This window comes from Bidens hawaiensis, unplaced genomic scaffold (genome assembly GCF_021521415.1).
Source record: "Bidens hawaiensis isolate Kalapana, Puna unplaced genomic scaffold, B.hawaiensis_p1.1 tig00000566_1, whole genome shotgun sequence".
Taxonomy (NCBI): domain Eukaryota; kingdom Viridiplantae; phylum Streptophyta; class Magnoliopsida; order Asterales; family Asteraceae; genus Bidens; species Bidens hawaiensis.
The window spans coordinates 3388573-3403940 of NW_027491035.1; the positions used below are offsets into that span (position 1 = coordinate 3388573).

The following is a 15368-nucleotide window of genomic DNA, read 5'->3' on the forward strand; positions in this document are numbered from 1 at the left end:
TTCAGCTTCTAGGTCCCAAAACTTCGTTTTTAGCAGGATTGGCTTTACTATTCAAAAGGGGGTTGCGGCGCAGCTTGTTGCCCGTTTTCCTGTCACTCTATTGTAATCGTTTTATAGTAAATTATAATGAAATGGAAAAAAAAATTAATCAAAATTAAATGAATTGGTTTGGGTAAAAGATTTTAAATAAATAGATCAAAATGAGTCATTTGAAATTTCATTTTGTAATTTTCGGGTCAAAATGGGTCGACAAGTTTAAAGAAATTGGTCAATGTGGGTGAGTGTTCTAAGGAAATGTGGCAGGTTTCAGATCGGAACGGGTTTTCGTACAAGACAGGTTTCGGCATGAAACAGGTTTCAGATTGGACCTGGTTCGGTTCAGGTTTCAAGCCAACACGAGTTTTCACATAGGACGGGTTGGGGTTTGGTTTCTTTTAATTCTTTTCAGTCGATTCCGGACTCGTTTTTGTCCGTTTTTCAGTTTCGTTTTTGTTCGGTTTGAATTCTTTTTAGTTTCGTTTTGATTGATTTTTTCAATTTCAATTGATTTGGTTCGGTTTTGGATTTTTATTTCATTTTCATCGATTTTTTCGGTTTCGGTTCGATTCTCGTTGTTTTTTTTATGAAATAAGGTCAATGGATGAAACATTTTAGTGTTTTTACTTTTTCATTTATGACTTATATTTTGTTTTATGATTTTTTTATTATTATTTTTGAATATTTTTTGAAGGTTTTTTTATTTTAATAGAACCCCTCAAAAAAACTTAACTTAAAATATAAATTAAAATAAAAAAATATAAATAAAAAACTGAAATTTTTCCGCCTTCATCCTCGTTCAAAAAAAAAAAAAAAAAAAAAAAAACTGAACCCTGTTCTGACCCAAACCAAAACAACCTTTTTTTTAATTGACCCATGGCTCATTTCAACCCATGACCCGTTCGACCCAACCCAACCCATTTTCAACCTCTACCGTACCGGTAACAACCCAAGCATTTTTGGGTACCACTACCAAGTTTTAAGGAATTCAGGATCGATACCAGTTCAACACTGAGCTCATCCTAGTTTTATAATCTTCATTTGACATCCTATAACTATTTATAAAAATATTGAACAAAAAATGTATTTACAAACGCATCATACACACATTAAATAGTAACCTATATTAAGCCAAGCCAATTATATTTTCAGAATTCTTGAGCTAAGATAAAATCTCTAAGTTGATGGCCCTCTGACACAAACAAAGTCTATAAACATATGACGGTTCTAGTTTCAAGTCCCGAGAAGTAAAAAAGAAATTTGCCTTTATAAAAAAAGATAAATCAGCCTGTAATTGTTCTCATTTGGGGCATGTTGCCACTCATAAAAATAAGATATTACATGAATCCTTGTGTTATGTGTGACGTTACCATAATCAAAACTCATCACCAAAGTTTTCCCTAAGATATATATTTTCGCCCTTTTACATTAAAATTATTTAAACCAAAACTAAAAACCTGTACAAGTTTAAAACCCCCTCAATCCTTAAAAAAAGAGAACAAAACATCCCGAGCGATTTAGAAACCAGTTTTAGGATCTCGACCGCTCGATCTTCTTCTTCGCGGGTCACTGTTGGTTGATCATAATAATGATGTTTAACGATTCGATATATTCATCTATAGTTTCACCCGTAACGAAGTAACGATTCCCTTTGACCATTGTCGGCATAGCCCTTTTTGGTCTTGGTTTTGTCAAGACGCGCTTTACGGACCGCGTGTTGAATTTGTCTTTCGTGCTCTTTAAGCATTTCATCCATATTGCCACCTGGCGGGACTAATGGGCCCGAATAGTGGATCCGGTTTTTCTTTTGAGCAAAACCCTGTAATCATAACACATACAAGGTTAACTTTTAACTACTTTCTTTTTGTATATTGTTTGATGTTTGTATGTGTGTTTTAAAACTAATTATGTGATTTAAAAGCATGAGAATCAGCAACCAAACAAACGAACACGAGCAAAGCATGTCTGTGTTTGTAGTGTTTATGTCCGTGACCTCGTTCGTTAACAATATAAATGAACGGTTACCAAACATAAACGAACGAACAGACCAAATGAGCACGAACAAAGCATGTTCATGTTTGTTCATTAAACTTTGGCCGAATAAACGATCAGACATGCACAAATTAAAAGAACAGGGTTTTCTCGTCTGTGTTCGTTTGTCAAGATAATGAGCATGTCCATGCTCGTTTATGTTTGTTCATTAGCAATAGGAACGGTTAACGAACGAAAATAACATAACATAAAGGAACGATCATAATTGAGCTAAAACCGCTTAATTAAATAAAAACAATGTATTGAGCCCAAAAGGTTACTAAAACTAGACAAAATTGAAATAGATCTAAAAAAGCTTAAATGAATATACTAGCAAACGTAAACTAACGAACACAAGCGAATGAATGTAAACGAATGAACTTGAACATAAATGAACAAACGAGGGTAAATATAATTTTACTCGTAAGTCGTATGAAATCTAATAATTACTTCAACCACGTGACAATAGTATAATATAGAACTATTAGTATTGTTAACAAAGAGAAAGGCGAGTAAAAAGTCTTTAAATAACGCAAAAACGAGAGGTAAATACGTAATTTTACTTGTAACTCATATGAAACATCATAATACTTGGACCACGCAATAATAATAAATCCTTATAAAAATTAAATACCTTTCCGGGTACATGCTCATGCTTCTTATAAGAAGAATTCGGGTCGTCCAACATAAGGTGAGATGACTCGGTATCGTTTAATTGATGATATTTTCCATTTGAGCGATCTTCGGGCCAATGTGCACTAGTACCTTTGCTATGGTCCAACCGTGAACTACCATGCCAAGCTAACGAGTTTGAGAACCGTGACAATTGGGCCCCACGATGTTTGTAGTGGTGGGATGAATCGGGCCCGCTATGCGGTTCATCTGATTTTTTGGGTTGTTTTAACCGAGTGTTGTAGTTGCCATTGTTTAATGAGCCTCTGGAAGGTTCGATAGGAAACCCTGAACCGCCATCTTCTTCGTGGGTGAATTTCTCGCTACTAATTTTGGGATTTTGTTGTTCTAGCCGTTTCTATAACACATCAAACATAATGATTATTGGATTTCACTTCAAAATCTCTTTTGGTTTCCCAAACTGTTTACTCGATTTCAGCACATTTAAAATTAGGTGTAAAACGAGCTGAGCCGTTTGTTAAGCTTGAACTCGGCTCGTTCAACTTAAGAGAGCTCGAGCATGGCTCGTTTGTCTAAATTTTAAGGTTAGCTCATCTATCATTAATTTTGATTAAGTAATTTAGAAATACATATAAATTATAAATAGATCATTAGTTTTTTAAATCTTAATTTTTTTAAGTGCAAGAAAATGGTTGAAATGCAATGTTTACTCATCTCTCCTGAAATTAAAAAACAAAATTTGTATAAATTTCGTTTATTTATTGAACCTACACATGTGCAAATCATGTGCAGGTTATATTACCTACACATGTGAAGCTAACGATTAGAGAATATAAAACGTCTATTCATATTAATTTAATGGTTTTTTTATGTACATAAAATATACGTTTATATGTAAGAAGTAAAACATTATAAAATTATGAACTATTTATAAAATAAATAAATAAACGATTTAGCTTTGTTCTTTTTGTGCTCAGAATAATTTAGTGTTTTTTAATAAACCTCTCCCCACATATACAAACAATCTTATACATATTTATGATTATAATTTTATATATCCTAATACATATAATCTGGTTACTTTTTTCATAATTATATAATCATATATTTATTATATCGAATAAAAATTATAAATGTTATACTACTAATAAGCTTATTAGGTCGCGGACTCGCGCCTAAGTAAAGCTTATATATAAATTTCAAGCCCGGGCTCGTTTATTGATTTAGCTCCAATTTGAGCTCGACTTTTACTGAGACAATCCGGATCAACTTCAATAAAAAAAAGCTTAATTACCTTTATGGACGCGTGCAACTCAGCATTAGCATCAGGATCCGGTTGAGCTCTAGATTCTCGTGTGCCTTTTCTTGATGGTTCCACTCCACGTCCTTTCCCGGCATCCGCTTTATTCCTGTTATCGTAATAACAAATAAAAAAGAATAAATATTACTGTCTTATTAAAGATTATATCATTATAATACACCCGCATACTGTAAAAACACTAAAAACAAAATAATAAACATTACCGTCTTATTTCATCGTCCCGTAATTTAGCATCATACTCCTTACTCGGCGGGTACTTGGGCAAAGTTGAAGGATGGCAAGGAAACGGCTTTGTTGTGAAGAACTGTATTTCAAATTCAAAGTATCAAGTAGGTGGGCCGTGGGCCCCACAAACATGACATTGTAAAGATTATTAAATTAAGGATACAAGTGTACCTCACTTTGTAGTGCAGCAGATGAAGATCCACGGTTGTTGGGTTCGAACGCTAGAAGAGAATCCAGAAGTGCCAAAGCGGATGGTGGGAAATCTTTAAACGTGTCGGACACACAGCGCTTGTAAGGTTGTTGTGGTTTGAATATTGTAGCATGAGGTAACCTTGATTTTCTCCAATATTCTTCAGATGGTGAACCGCAAAGTTTAAAGATTTTATGTAGCTGTTCCACCTGTGAATTATATTAAAATGTAATCTGAAAAATTAAGAAACTGATACATAAGTGAACAAAAAGACATTCTTCTGTAATAGGGTTGTGTTTGTGAGCTGGAAAATCTAACCAACACGAAACCGAACACAAAAATTGTGTCAGACACATGATGATGAACCCGAATATGACACGAGTTTTAGCTGGCTGACACGAGCACGACCCGTTTAAGCCGAATACTTATTTTTTTCATTTTAATGCTCCAAGACTACATATTTACAAGAAAACATATAAATGTATGTAGACTAATGTCTAAATGATAAAACTCAATGCTTATTTTGCCATAAAATAACCACTCAATTTAAGTTATTGACATAAACATATAATTTTTAAAATTATAAAAAATAAACAGATTAAACAAACCAACTCATGAACCCGCCAGACCAACAGGAGCACGACCATTTATCTAAATGTGTTTGCGTGTTTGACCTGAAATTAACGTGAACCTGTTTAGACTAAACCCAAACCCAAATATGTCATGTTAGCTTTGTGCCATGTCACAAATTCACACCCCTAGTTACAAAAAAAAAGGTAATTAGGCCCATTTTTTTTACTCAAAGAGAACTACTTTTGTTGCAGCCAGTAGGAGTGTAAATGAGCCAAGCTGCTTGTGAGCTACCAAAATCAACTCGCAAAAAGCTCCAAATTGAGCTGAGCTTTAACAAGCCCGAGCCTAAAAAAAAGCTTGTTTAATAAACTAGCCGGAGCCCAAGCCTGAGCTTCACTTATTGAGCTAGACCTCACTGCCAAGCTTATTATTTACAATTTTATTTCAAATATTTAAATATATCGTCATATTACGATTTACGATTACTAATATGCATAAAACTATGATAAAGATACATATATATCATGCTATATATAAAAGCTATAAATAAAATTATTAAACAACTATTTGTAAATGTATATTAATTAAACACTAAACAATAAATGAGCCGAGTCTTAGCCGACCCCGAGCTTAAAAAACCTTTCATGAGCCAAGCTTGAGCTTTAAAATAGAGCTCAAAAAGATCCGAGACGAGCCGGGCTCATGTTTACACCCCTAGCAGCTAGTATAAAACTAATTACGTAACCCTAAATATTAATATAATCAGAAACAGAATACCTCTGTTCTTCCAGGCATTATAGGTTTGCCAGCAAATAACTCAGCAAGAATGCAACCAGCACTCCATAAGTCAACAGCTACACCATAATCAGTAGAACCTAGCAAAAGCTCGGGCGGTCGATACCATAAAGTAACCACGCGACTTGTCAAAGGCTGTCTTTGACTGCTGTTGAAAATGGTGGCCAGCCCAAAATCACCAATTTTAAGGTTCCCATTGTTGTCAATCAAGAGATTTGACCCCTTGATGTCACGATGCAGGACTCCACGTGTATGGCAATGTGCTAATCCACAAAGTAATTGTTGCAAATAACATTTAATCTGCATTTTAAATACATATAATCTTTATTAGAATAAGATTGCACTAAATGTTTTTTGCTCCTAAAGGTACATTATTAAATATTTTTACTTCACTTAATGAGACATAACTAAAGAATATATATTTCAATCACTTAGCTTAATTTGATTATTTTATAATTTATAATTCCTCTAGGGTAATGTATAATTAATCATCATCATCGTACTCAGTATATCCCACCAATAGCAAAGCTATGGTAGGGTCTGAGGAGGGTAAGATGTAGACAGCCTTACCTCTACCCTTTAGGAATAGAGAGGCTACTTCCGGTGAGACCCTCGGCTCGATAGTAGTTTTGCATCAAGCCTTGGACATAAGGCACATAACACTCAACCATCGGGACACCGCCGATTGGTGCATGTACCCTTGTCTTTCGGTTATCAACGCCACCACATGATGCCTGATTAACCTTCCGCCAAACGTTATTTTCACGAGATTAGTAAAATAACATCAAAATTAGTGCAATTTCACTTTTGCCCACCTGAGGGTTCTCACATCATCATCATCATCGTACTCAGTATATCCCACCAATAGCAATGCTATGGTAGGGTCTGAGGAGGGTAAGATGTAGACAGCCTTACCTCTATCCCATAGGGATAGAGAGGCTGCTTCCGGTGAGACCCCCGGCTCGATAGTAGTTTTGCATCAAGCCTTGGACATAAGGCACATAGCACTCAATCATCGGGACACCGGCTGATCGGTGCATGTGCCCTTGTCTTTCGGCTATCAACGCCACCACATGATGCCTGATTAACCTTCCGCCACTTTTAACGTTATTTTCACGAGATTAGTAAAATAACGTCAAAATTAGTGCAATTTTACTTTTGCCCACCCGAGGGTTCACACATATATACATTATATGCGCGCACCGCAAGCCGGGCGTCTGAGGGTTCTCACATATATACATTATATGCGCGCACCGCAAGCAGGGCGTATAACAATCCCAATTCTTTATACTTAGAAAATAAGTAAATGTGGTGCCACGTGGCACAATTCAAGGACACTTAAATTGTTTTTCCCGCTTTTTATCCAATCGTTTTCTTATTTTCCTCTGCAATCAGTTCATCCTTCCTTACCTTATTTTAGATATTAGTTTTGATTGTTATATTTACAAAATAAAGTGTATAAACGCATTTATATTATTGGATATAAAACCTAAATCTCCATTATCTCAAAATATCGTTTATAATTCCTATATCCCCATTACAAACTATTTAATATATCCTTTATTCAACATGTAATGCATATCTTTCTAACCTTGCGAATATAATAAAGATATAAAACATCATATATCAATCTTAGGTTCATTGGAAAGGTACTAAAGAAAAATTTACAACAATCTGTATTACATAAGCTAATACAACTTCTTACGTTACATATAGCAGTTATTATATGAAGTAACTCAAATAATTTTTGCTCCAACATGTAAATTAAACATTTTTATGTAACATAATAGCATATAAGTGAAGAATATATATTTCAATCATTTAATTTAACTTATTTATTTTATAATATATTATACATACTCTATAGTTATGTATAAGTAATAATTAACTAATTAGTTGTAGAAACTTTTTTAACAACAAACATAAATAAATATAACAACATAAATATATCAATCTAAGTTTCATTTGAAAGGTTCTAAAGACTAAAAAGAAACATCAAAACAACCTGCTATATATAAGTTAAAATCATATTCGTATCATATATATTAATTCAAATACGATAAGAATTCATTCGTTTGAAGCGTTACAAGCAAAACAGATTTAGGATTAATGCAATAAACAGCGTTACAAGGTATGAATCATACGAGATACACATGCATAAAATCGCATACACACATGGATACAATAAATATAGCAATAATTAACATTTACCTGCGGTTCAGTAAACTTAACCATAGGTGAAGCTGCAAGACCAGCAAGATCATGATCCATGTACTCGAACACAAGATACAAGTTACCCGAAACCCGAGATGTTAATAGACCTTCAAGCTTCATAACATTTGGATGATCTAACCGACGAAGAACAATGATTTCTCTTGCCATAAAACGAACACTTTCGGGATCCATTTTAGCAAACCGCACTTTCTTTAACGCAACAATATTTCCAGTTTCAAGATCACGAGCTCTGTACACGCTGCTATAAGTCCCCTGCCCAATCTGCATCGAATCCCATATGTAACATATACATACAAGAGTGTGTATCTAAAGGTTCATATATTTGGAATTGGATACACAAAATATGCATACGATACACGCTGCAACAAAACTAGATTAGCTATTTACCGGTTTCCAACTTTTTAGTCTGATTTGATGACTTCTACTCCTATTTCACAAAACGTTTCTTGCAAAAGTGTCCTCTTTTATCATTATATCTACACAATCACTTTCAATCTCACATGACCACTTTCAAAACACATAGTTAAACATCCCAAAGAATAAAAATAAATAAATAAATAAACAACCGTGCCTAGTACATCCCACTCAAAACACAATTAAACATCCTAAAGAATCTAAAAAAACAAGAAAACAAACAAACACACCCAGTAAAATCTCATTCAAATCACATTTAGCATCCCAAAGAATATAAACTGATACATACCTGGTCCCTTAGAATATATTCCCGCCTAAACCCATGTTACCAAACAAGCGGGAACAGTTTAAGCAGAAATTACTGGGGCAGTTATGTTCTAGAACCGTCAATTAGGTTTAGTATTAATAGGGTTATCTTTGTTTTATTAGGTATGGATGTTTATGTTAATTAGAATTAGGGTTCTTTAACCTTGTAATTGGAGATCAAGCCTATCTCGAATGTGGCTATTATCTTAACTTCAGTACTTAAGATTTCCGGTTTCTATCACAAACATACCCGGTAAAACCCGCTCTAACAGAGATAAACATCCAAAGAATCTAAAAAACAAACAAACGTACCTAGTAAAATCCCACTCATAGCAAAAGCTATATGGTAGAGTCCGGGGAAGGTAGGATGGGTAGCAACCTTTCCTCTATCCCAGGAGACAGATAGGTTGCTCCCACTGAGATCCCCGGCTCCAAAAACTTTTCTTGACATGCAGGGTATAGTATCCAAAAAGCATAAAGTTTGGTGTAAGGAACCAATAGCAACAACAAAACAAAAGGTACTAAAAATAGTGGCAGTAAAATAGTGTTGTCTGTTACTATTATAGTTTCTCAACATTTTTTGCTATCCAACAAGCCTAACTGCTTAAATCTAAAACTATATGCAATCTGTAATCATCCACATAATCACACAGTATCATCAATTCCAACAAACAAACCTACCCAGTATAATACCATTCATACTAATAAGCCAGTAAGCTACTGGTAGGGTCTGTGGAGGGTAGGATAAGGGTAAACCTCAACCTTATTTTTTAACTTCTTCTTTTGCATTTACAAGTATGAAGTACAATTACCCATAAATAAGATTGTCAAAGAAAAGAAAACCACGCAGTATTATCAACAAAAAACAAGTATATCATAATTCATAAATAAGATTATCAAACCTTATCTAACTTCTCAAACGAGTCCGCCCTACGTGGCAACCAGCCTTTAATGGCTTCGCCCGCCACAGCCGTCAACCAAGCTGGCCACCCAGCCGCCTCTTGCGCACCATCAACTCCATTAGCCGCACTAAACACTCTACACATTTCCGGGGCCAGACCGTTGCGGTTACTCTCAACTTTCACCGGCCGCTGCTCGTGATTCCTCTGATCCTCATCCCACAATGGCTGCACTAAGCTAGATCCAGTGTCCGCATTCCCCTCTGAAATAAGCCTAGCAGTGACGCCATTATCAACCTCCACTGCCACATCATCCCTTCCAAGAAACCGTTTTGAAGATCTCTTTGATTCTTTCTCGACATACTCATTTGCTGAAACCCCTTTTGAGCAAATGCAACCCATAACTGTTCAATTAATTCCCAGATACATTATTGAAAAATTACAGACGATGGTTTTGAAATTAAGATCAAAAGTCTTGAACCCTAATTTCCCAAATACCGATTCAAGATCCCTAATTGCAAATTGAAGAATTACACACAGTGGATGTGAAATTGGGATCCAAATACGGATACCCACATCCAAAGATTTCTTAAAAACTTATAAACTGAAACAAATTATGGGAAGATTCGGCAAAGTCAACGGGTCAAAGATCGGAAAAACTTTATTATTATTATTATTATTATTATTATTATTATTATTATTTTATTGTTTTATACGAGAGTGAGGTGGTGTTTGTGTGAGTGTTTATATTAAAGCAATGTTTTCACATAGGGCAGGGCATTGATTCGGACGCCTTACCTGTGTTGAGTTTAATTTATCTGCATGTTTAGTTTGATCCAGTAGAATAATAGGCCTGGCCTAAGTGTGTTTAAGTCCGCATTTGCACGTTTATTTCTGTATTGTTTGCATGGTAGTTAGGGTTGAATAGTGTCTCATGTTTATCCTGGTTTGTGGGAAATCATGGAGTAATAGTGGTGCACGTTTAGAGTCTATTTCTTTTATTTTGTAGCTATTTATAGCATGTTATTTTATGAATGAAACATCAGAATTTGTGAGTGAATTAGTGATACCTCCTTTACAACCGGGTATCAGAGCGCAACTTCTGGGTGAGAGAGACGAGTGAGACAAGTTTCCATGGCTGAAGAACACGCAGGTTTCAATCTCCATTTGTCCTGAAGGTTTCTCTGAACTCGGTGAAGGAGAACATGTCCAACCACGCAACGAACTAACCTACAGACGTTGCGATTGAAGGATCTAAAGGCCAAGAATTACTTGTTTCAATCAATTGACAAGCAAATTCTGAAGACGATGACTAAGAAAGATACGGCGAATGAGATATGGGATGCCATGAAGAATAAGTATCAAGGGAATGCTAGGGTGAAAAGAGCACAACTTCAGAGACTCCCCGGAGATTTTAACCCTTTTGATGAGGGAATAAGAAGGTATAACTGAATACTTTGGTTGGGTCATGGTTGTTGCTAACGACATGAGGAATTTTGGAGAAGACATGACAAATGTTAATGTGGTAGAGAAAATTCTCAGATCCCTCACTGAGAATTATAATTTCGTAGTGTGTTCTATTGAGGAGTGTAAGAATACTGATGAATTATCGGTCGACGAACTTCAAAGCTCTCTTCTTGTTCATGAACATAAGCTATCTCAAAAACTGCCTGATGATCAAGTATTAAAGACTGAGCTTGAAACATCTGGTGGTGGATGAGGCCGTGGACGAGGAAGAGGGTATCTAAGTAGAGGTCGAGGACGTGGCAGAGGAAGATCAAGACCAGATTTTGACAAGTCACTTGTGGAATGCTATCGATGTCATTAACTCGGTCACTATGCCTATGAATGCAACCTAGGTGACAAGCTAGTGAATCATGCCAAGTTTGATGAAGGGGAAGACTTGCTAAAGTTGACACATGCAGAAGCAAATGAAGAGCAACGATAAGGAATTTGGTTCCTTGATTCAGCATGTTGTAACCATATGACGGGTGCTCGTGAAAGGTTCATTAACCTCGATGAAAACTTTGTACACACGGTGAAACTTGAAAATGACCTTTGACTTTCAGTCAAAGGAATAGGTGATGTGAAGTTGGTGGTGGATGGCTTGTCACAAATAATCACAAAGGTATACTATGTTCCTGACCTCAATTCAAGTTTGGACAATTACAAGAAAAATATGTTACAGTGTTGATAAAACGAGGAGAATGCAAGTTGTATCACCCACAACGAAGGTTGATAATCACCTCCAGGATAACCAGGAACAGAATGTTCGTGGTTAGAGTTACTCTAAAGTCTGAAGAGAAATGTTTGAAAACAGAAAAGGAGATCCCAGAACAATTATGGCACAAGCGATTGGGTCATGTGAACAACAAAAGCCTGAGAACAATGCAGTTTAATCGGATGGTAGAAGGTTTACCATATAAAGCTGAGTCAAGCAAAGCATGTGGAGTGTGCAACCTGGGAAAGCAAATAGGGGAGAACATACCAAAGAAAAGCCTGTGGAGATCATCTAAGAGGCTAGAACTACTCCATACTGATCTATGTGGACCTATCAATCCAACATCCCCTAGTGGGAAGAGGTACGTTATGGTCATTGTTGATGATTTTCTCGAAAGGGTTGGGTCTATTTTCTTGAAAAGAAAAGTGAGAGTTTGGATTATTTTAAGAAGTTCAAGATTATGGTTGAAAATGAAATTGAAGAAAGTAAAGTGTCTTAGAAGTGATCATGGAGGAGAGTTTACTTCAAAAACTTTTAATGAATTTTGTGAGGACAATGGAATCATAAGAAAAGTTACCACTGCATACACTCCACATCAGAATGTATTGGCAGAACGTCGAAATAGAACGTTGATGGACATGGTAAGATGTCTATTGATTGAGAAGAACACGTCAAATTATTTTTGGTTTGAAGAAACAAACTGGGGATGTCATGTGTTGCATAGATGTGCCACTACATCTGTTGTAAACATGGTTCCAGAAGAGAGGTGGTCTGGAAAGAAACCAAAAGTTTACTTTCGAATATTTGGGTGCATTGGGTATGTATTGATTCCTGCTAAGAACTAAGTTAGACAACAAAAGCATCAAATGTGTCTTTTAGGTATTAGTAAGGAATCAAAAGCTTACAGAATGTTTAATCCTAACCAAAGGAAGGTTATGGTTAGTAAAGATGTTGCCTTTATTGAAAGTGAGGAATGGAAATGGGGTAGAGAAGTGACAGGTCAAGGAAGATTGACTTTCTCTAATGGAGACATAACATATGGAGAGAGAAGACATAGGAATGATCAAGGTGATGGGACTAGACCTACTTTAGAATCTAACACTCCACCCAATGAAAGCAATAACACACAAAATACTGTTGGTGAAACTAGTGCCTCGGCCTCCCAAAACAACTTGTAACAAGTAGATAACCAACCCTCCAGTCAAGAACCAATGACACCCCAAGAAGAAAAGAAGAATCCTCTCGAAGAAGAGTCGGAAAACCTGGTTGGTTGTCTGATTATGTGAGCGGGGAAGAAATGTCAGAAGATGAAGCTTACTATGCCATGTTCAGTACAAACTGATGATCCATAAAGTTTTGAAGAAGCTATGAATGAATCGAAGTAGGTTAAATCGATGGAAAGTGAGATGAACTCTATTTTGAAGAATGGGACGTGGGAGCTTGTTGATCTTCCTGAAGAAGCTAAGCCAATTAGATTCAAATGGCTATACAAGACTAAATTGAACGAAAAAGGAGAAGTGGTAAAGTATAAAGCTAGATTGGTAGTAAAGGGGTACTCTCAAAGAAAGGGAATTGACTATGATGAGATTTATGCACCAGTTGCACGATGGGATACAGTTCGAAGTATCATAACCATTGCAGCTCAGCGTAAATGGACCATCTATCAGTTAGATGTCAAGTGTCACACCCCGACCAAAGGCAGCGAAACATGTCGAGGTGTAACGATTGCCCATAAGCGCATGACACTATTTAAAGCGACAATATTTAACAAACTCATTTCATTTCACAACATCGAAAATGTCACATAACCAAATATTCATAAGTCAAATACAACAAAATATAGCAAATCAAATATTGTTCATTTTTGCTAATATCCTAACGGTATTTGTGTCATTTTCTTCACCGAACTCCATAATCAACCTAGATGCAAACCTGTAACATTTCATAAAATAAATTTTTCAACACAAAGGTTGGTGAGCAATTCATAAGTTTGAACAATAGATATATAGTATGAAAAGCCACAAAACTAGTATACAAAACCATAAATAATAGCTATAAACTTGGATAAATTGACAATCGCTAATAGAATTACATTAGCGCCACCTAGGTACAAGGGATTGCCAAGTAGTCTAGGATTTAATAGAATATCGTTAATTGCATTACGTTAACGACACCTTGCTACAAGGGGATGCCAAGTAGTCTAGGATTTATAGATTCCACCAACCGAAAGCGATAAACACATAGGCATATAAGCATAGAACACCAAATCGAGCAATTATTCAAGTAAAGTATACAACAACGTTTGTGGTTTAAGACTCAAGTATAAATCATTTGATTTGAATAAGTATGAAATGTCATCCCAAAACAAAAGATAGAAAACGGGGTATGAAGTTACTCACGTTCAAGTATAAAACTTGATCGGTAAAAGATGAATAATCGGATGGATGAAGTTTAACGAGCAAGGCCTAAATGACAATAAAATCTTGGATTTAGAATGGTTGTCTTGAAGATCTTTAAATAAAATAATTATTGCAACAAGTAAACAATTAAAGTTCAAGGTTTAAAATGTAATATTTAAGAATTTATAATAACAATCCTTTAAAAATGTAAGTTTGCTCGAAACCGGGTTAAAGTATCTAACATTAATATTTACTTAACCAATGTTAAGTAATAAGGTGGGAAAAATGCTAAAATGCAAGTTCCTTTGGGACAAAGATACTAAAACGGGTTTTTAACGAGTGTTCGGGTTGTCGATTCGGGTCTTCACAAATGGTCAAACCCAAAGTCAACTTTCCAACATATTAATTGTTATGAGATAACTCATTAAAATATACTAACACTTAACCAAGTATGTAGATCTATTGTTTAGAACTAACAACGCACGTTAAGCGAGTGTTCGGTTTTGTCGGTCCAAACTATGTGATGAGATCAAGTTGGATCCAATAATTCCAAGTACTTAAGAAAATAATTAAAATCAGTTTGTAAACTATTTTTAAAGAAATATACAAGTCTTGATAGCTAAAAACACACTTGTGTGTCTTAAGCGAGTAAAAGTCGGTATAGTTCGGTTTGGTTCGGTCTCCATCTCACAAATAGTTCATAGATGGTTTCTACATACCCAAATATTATAGAACTTGTATATTGGTTTATAAATGAAGAAAACTTAAATTTTTCAACTAAAAAGTTAACTACAAGTCTTTTAAGCAAAAGTTTCGGTTTAGTTCGGTTTCCATCTCCCAACGAGTTCATAGATGGATTCCATATGCTTAATATCAAAGAACTTGTAAAAATGATTTTTGAAACTCAAATCTAGCAATAAACATGTTTAAACAACTATTTTAACAAAACTAGTAAACAAAAGTTCGGTTTCCGGTTTGGACTAGTTTCGGTTAAACCGAGGTTAGTCTTATACAAACCCACACCATGGAACTTGCAAATAAGATGAACAAACTAAAAGGGTTAGAAGTTAGTCATAAGTGATATGTATAA

The 15368-nt window shown here is 35.4% G+C and overlaps 2 protein-coding genes across 2 annotated transcripts; one reads left to right on the forward strand and one right to left on the reverse strand.

The window, feature by feature from the left end:
* Positions 1-1310: 1310 nt before the first annotated feature.
* LOC143636318 (putative serine/threonine-protein kinase At1g09600) lies at positions 1311-10070 on the reverse strand. The gene is made up of 8 exons (XM_077103949.1): positions 9662-10070; positions 8016-8300; positions 5787-6104; positions 4418-4645; positions 4225-4325; positions 3995-4109; positions 2702-3097; positions 1311-1855 (listed from the first exon to the last, which is right to left on the reverse strand). Exons 1-8 carry the CDS (start codon positions 10058-10060, stop codon positions 1661-1663), a joined length of 2037 nt encoding a protein of 678 aa, XP_076960064.1. The 5' UTR covers positions 10061-10070; the 3' UTR covers positions 1311-1660.
* Positions 10071-10966: 896 nt separating this feature from the next.
* Positions 10967-11378, forward strand: LOC143636159 (uncharacterized). Its single transcript, XM_077103824.1, has 2 exons — positions 10967-11100; positions 11201-11378. Exons 1-2 carry the CDS (start codon positions 10967-10969, stop codon positions 11376-11378), a joined length of 312 nt encoding a protein of 103 aa, XP_076959939.1.
* The last annotated feature ends 3990 nt before the right edge of the window (positions 11379-15368 follow it).

What these genes read in the sequence shown, in the direction of transcription:
- LOC143636318 (XM_077103949.1), bottom strand. Translation starts at nt 10,060, where the DNA reads ATGGGTTGCATTTGCTCAAAAGGGGTTTCAGCAAATGAGTATGTCGAG. An exon ending in TAATGCCTGGAAGAACAGAG is followed by an intron (nt 4,646 to 5,786) that starts GTATTCTGTTTC and finishes TATAATTCACAG; the next exon opens with GTGGAACAGCTACATAAAAT. An exon ending in AGTTGCACGCGTCCATAAAG is followed by an intron (nt 3,098 to 3,994) that starts GTAATTAAGCTT and finishes GATGTGTTATAG; the next exon opens with AAACGGCTAGAACAACAAAA.
- LOC143636159 (XM_077103824.1), top strand. Translation starts at nt 10,967, where the DNA reads ATGACTAAGAAAGATACGGCGAATGAGATATGGGATGCCATGAAGAAT. An exon ending in TTTGATGAGGGAATAAGAAG is followed by an intron (nt 11,101 to 11,200) that starts GTATAACTGAAT and finishes GAAAATTCTCAG; the next exon opens with ATCCCTCACTGAGAATTATA.